This window comes from Camelina sativa, chromosome 12, assembly GCF_000633955.1.
Source record: "Camelina sativa cultivar DH55 chromosome 12, Cs, whole genome shotgun sequence".
Lineage (NCBI taxonomy): Eukaryota > Viridiplantae > Streptophyta > Magnoliopsida > Brassicales > Brassicaceae > Camelina > Camelina sativa.
In genome coordinates this window covers 7,550,815-7,555,538 of record NC_025696.1, presented here as the reverse complement: position 1 = coordinate 7,555,538, position 4,724 = coordinate 7,550,815, and the positions used below count along the sequence as shown (strand labels likewise).

The following is a 4,724-nucleotide window of genomic DNA, read 5'->3' as shown; positions in this document are numbered from 1 at the left end:
CCATGCAAATAATTACTCCAGGTTTATCTTTGAAATATTAGAGCTGTAATCTTACATTTCTTCAACCTGAATCAATAAAATTAAAGAGAATTAGTATAAGATAAAAACTAATATAAATATGAGAAATTTAAGGGTTTAGGTGATTTACAGTCTTTTTCTTAAAAATAAAAATGAAATTGCCCATAACGTTGATCGTGTTTTTTTTTTTATTACTGTGTTTTTGTCAACATATCTTCAATCGAATCATATAATTTCAAAATTACAATTTTGTTGTCAACATATCTTCAATCTGTTTGTGATGATATATGTGGGGATCAGTTGATGCATGTTGACATGCTGTTGTGCTGATGGCTAGGCAAGAGCTACCGGCAAATAGTTGTGGCCTTGTAGGCGTATCACGTATGTCAACGATTCATTGATTCACTATATCTATGTTAATTTTCTGTCAAAAGTATTGACAAAGACATATAGCAATAATATTGCTGTTTCTTGTTTAAAATAAAAACATTTGCATCTTGTAATGTATATTTTTACAACACATTGTTGGAACTCAATACAGGTGACAAAAGTAAATATATATGGTGGAGTAGATAGTTTGAATCAAGTTGAGCTCTCTGTTGAGAAATAGGAATTTATATAGAACAATGTCCCGTTCCTTTCCTAACCTAAGAAGAATCTCATAGTCTTTTTTAAGGACCTGATTGTATTCTCCCTATGTTGGGCGGATATGGGTAAGATGAATGGTTCAAGGACGAGATGTCACCATTTTGAGTCTCGTTCTTGGTTTCTCTCGGGCCATACTGATTCATGCCACTATTTAAGCTGGCATAGTAGGATGGCATGGGATGATTAGCATGAACAAACCTGAAATTGACTCCATTTGGGTGAGTTTGGTTGACAAGTTGTTGATTCTGATGCTGGTGCTCGTTGGAAGTGTGGTTAGGTCCATCAGATGAGATTCCAACACCAAGATTGAGGCTGATGGTGTCTGTTTCATCGGGTCTGAACCGCGGCTGGATGTCGTGATTGCTGCTAGACTTTGAGGTGGGAACATCGTGATTGTGTTTGCCTTCATATGTTGTTATTACAGCTTTTGGATCATGTGATGCCCTCTCCACGTGTTTTCTCACTGGGCACCCAGCAGCTGTGCATTTGTAATAGCTCCTACAAAAGGCCGAGGAACATCATAAAACAAAATATCTCCATTACAGACATATTGAGGTCACTAATACTTCACATTCCAAATTCAATTCCCAAAAGAACCAATGCACAAAGCAAATAGCTAGCTACCATCTTGAACTGCAACTTATGCTTGTGTATGCTAAAAAGAGATTTGTGCAGAGATATTTTGTTAGGGGATTAGTGGTTATACAGACCTGGGATTTGGATTTCCCCTTACGACTTTCTGTCCATATTTACGCCACCTATAACCATCATCTAGTATATCAACCTCACTCAGAGTTTGAACAACAACTCGAGGCTCCCGGATGGGTTTCACAAGGGGAGTTATTTCCATTGCGGTATCCATCCTCCTGCATAAAGTTACAAGAAAGTTTTATCATGTCAGATCACAGATTCAAAACAATCACCTAAATCCTTAGTTAAATTCTAAATACCTCCGTTTTGAGAATGGATCATCGTCTTCTGGGTCATCTTTATTCCTATTTGACGCAGCAGCCTCTCCACCATCGTCAGTTGCTGTGATAGGAGGTATTTCAGGGTTACCAGGTTGCTCATTGGGGTGAGACAAGTTGTAGACACCAGATCCCTTCTCTGTATGCAGACATAAAGAGTAGAAGGAACAAGTTATAGATATTGTCAATGAGCAAGTGCAAGTTTGACTCAAGTTTTAGATATGGTTACCTTCTCGACCAGTTGAAGAAGGATACTTGTCTAGCCTTTCATCTTGTGCAGCCATACCAAGACCACCAGAGTTTCGGCGACCAGGTTGAGGTTTAGGATGATCATGTGTACCCTTGTATATAATATCAGTGATCTGCCCATCATGAGATCTTTCAAATAACTTTTTCACTTCACAATTAGGATGTGTACATTTATAATAGCTCCGGGGAAATTCACTCCCTTTGACATGCTTTTGACCATATTTTCTCCAATTATAACCATCATCAGCCAAGATCGATGGAGTGCTTCCTCTGGAGTCATTTTGGGAAGTCTGGATTGATTCATCTTGATCAGATCCAGCAGGAATATCTGAGCTCGTTGATGTCATCTGACGAGGAGGAGTTGGCCGGCTTAGCTCACTTGAGGAACCAGCAGCATCACTGATCGAAGAAGGTGAGTGTGAGGATCCATGGCCCTGGCCTTGAAATTGTACAGGTGGCTCACTTCTATGCTTGCCAAGCTCTGCATAAACCTTGAAATCAATAGAGATGTTTAGACAAAGTCATCACCCAACAATATACAAGAAAATTAAGAACTGTGAGCTTTTGGATACAAGGCTCCTTATGAAACGAATGAAAGATTTGGCATGCTATTATATGTATGCAAAGGAGAAAGGTTTTACATGTTGTTCACTCTCTGTACACTACAATACAGGCTAATCATAAAAAACAGATTGTTTTGGACAATACCATATTGGATGCAGGCGGTCTGAACTCAAATTCACTGGACCTCTGCTCAGTAAAGGTGTTCTGATGGAACGCCCTGCCGGTATAAGAACTTGAGCTAGCAGAAATGTGCACTGGTCGAGGCTTGAACAAAGAACCAGTAGTGGGGGAAGGTTCTGGCTGAAAGTTGAAGAAAATTGGCGTATTATCAATGGCATGTATAGAACATAATACATATCGAATTTTGTAAAACCTGAACCTGATCTATCAAAATACCAGTCTTCTAAAACAAACAAAAAAAAACAATTTCTAGTTCAATCAAGGGACAAGAAGATGTAACTAAGAAGATGCAACATATAACCTATAATTCGTCAGTTTGGTATATGAACATAAGCTAAGCTAAACCCACAAAAAGATTACTCTATAGCTGTAAATGGTGAACATTAGAGTAAAGTACTTTTTTCTCACCAACAAAATCATTCAATAGCTCATATAAGCAAATGGAATTCATACACAGCTAACAAACCCAAATTGACAAAGAAAGGAAAAAAAGGAAAGAGCAGCACACTAACACAAGCAAGATCGACAGTATGAAGAAGAAACAACAAAGAGCAAGAGGAGGATATATATAAACAATCCAGCACCAATAGAACATGATAAAGAAAAGGGTTTATTCCAGAGAACAATCTGAACGGACACAAATGCAAGAATATATAGTAACAGGAAGAATCAGAATCTGAGCCGAAGTCTCTAACGTAAGCAAACTTATCATAGTGTTTTTTTTAATCACTTGTTAGGGATTAAGAAACAAAAATGGAAACTCAAGTCCAATGTATTTCCTTGTGAGCAAGCAGAAAGCATCTAAACACACACACCAAACCTAATTTAAGTAATTCCCCACTAAGGAACACTAGAAAGAATCGTTTGCTCCACTTTTAAACTTCAACATGAACAGTGATCCGAATCAGAGTTTTGAAACAACTAGAAACCGAACAAGTGGGACAAAAATATCAAAATCGTTATTCGACTAAATCCAATTCCAAACTCAGTTTTTGCAACTTGGCACAATCCAATTTCACGAAATAAAATCATTTAGGTCATAGAAAAACGAAATCAGAAAACCTAATTTCTCAAATCGACACCACAAAATGAGTTGGAAAAACTCTGATATCTTACCACAATAGAAGAAGGAAGATTAAGAGAGTAGAGTAAGTGATAGTACCTTGATATTGGAGATGAAAACAGGAGATTCCAAAAACGAAGTGGGACTCAACCCAGGAGGAACCGTGATGTCAGTCGACCTGGAGATCGGAAGCTTCGCTGGTGACATGAGCTTATACCTCGCACCTCCACCTCCGTTTCCTCCTCCGCCGGCTGAATCGTGTCTTGCCGCGAGATCTCCCGTCACCGAGCGATCGACTTGATGAAACCCCTTCGTGTCATTAAGCTGAGGGTTCATTTCTACGGATTTCCACAAAAGATAGAAGAATGAGGCAAGCAAATGGAAAGGGAAGGAAGAAGCTCTCTCAGCTATGGCGTATTGATGAGAGCTTTTAGCTCTCTGCGTGTGTGTGTGTGTGTGTGAAGATTATTATTAGGAATCAGTGAAAGAAGAAAGAAATTGACTTCACACCACTCTCTCCTCCTCAATTTCTTTGTTTTAATTTTTTTTTTTTTTTCTTTTTGTTTAATATTTCTTTTGTTTTGTTTCTTTATTTGGTTTTATCAATTTGTAAAAAGCAACCAACAAACGTTAAAGTTGACAAAAACAAATACAAGAAGCAACAAACCTTTGCTTATAAAAGAGTTAATTCAATTGACTTTATTCACAATTAAAATTAAAATTGGCCGTTTAACTAAATTTGTAACAAACTCTCATGGACGTTTGTCAAAATTTGAAAGAAAAAAAAAAAAAGTATTTTGGTGTTCTGCAAACACTCAAGTTTCTCTTGTGAATGAGGCCAAACAACAGCAACCGATTTAGTCAGAGAACCTCTGCAATTGATTGAACCGAAAAAGAAAAAAAAACCTAATTTGATCCGTTGTTTTCGTTGGGTTTAAATGGGCCTAAGTCCTTGAGTCAAATAATATGATGGGCCATAAAGTATGTTAATTTGCCTTCCGTCATATACTTATATGGGAATTAAATCATAAAAA

The 4,724-nt window shown here is 37.6% G+C and overlaps 1 protein-coding gene across 2 annotated transcripts; it reads right to left on the bottom strand.

Moving 5' to 3' along the window:
• On the bottom strand, positions 469-4,194 carry LOC104730730 (probable WRKY transcription factor 20). Of its 2 annotated transcripts, none has more exons than XM_010449933.2 (6): positions 3,790-4,194; positions 2,592-2,747; positions 1,864-2,374; positions 1,617-1,773; positions 1,377-1,532; positions 469-1,164 (listed from the first exon to the last, which is right to left on the bottom strand). In XM_010449933.2, the coding sequence occupies exons 1-6, from the start codon at positions 4,024-4,026 to the stop codon at positions 690-692; spliced, it is 1,692 nt and encodes a 563-aa protein (XP_010448235.1). In that variant the 5' UTR covers positions 4,027-4,194; the 3' UTR covers positions 469-689. The 2 variants fall into 2 exon arrangements, with proteins under 2 accessions (XP_010448235.1, XP_010448237.1); XM_010449935.2 differs by lacking the exon at positions 3,790-4,194 and adding an exon at positions 3,036-3,152.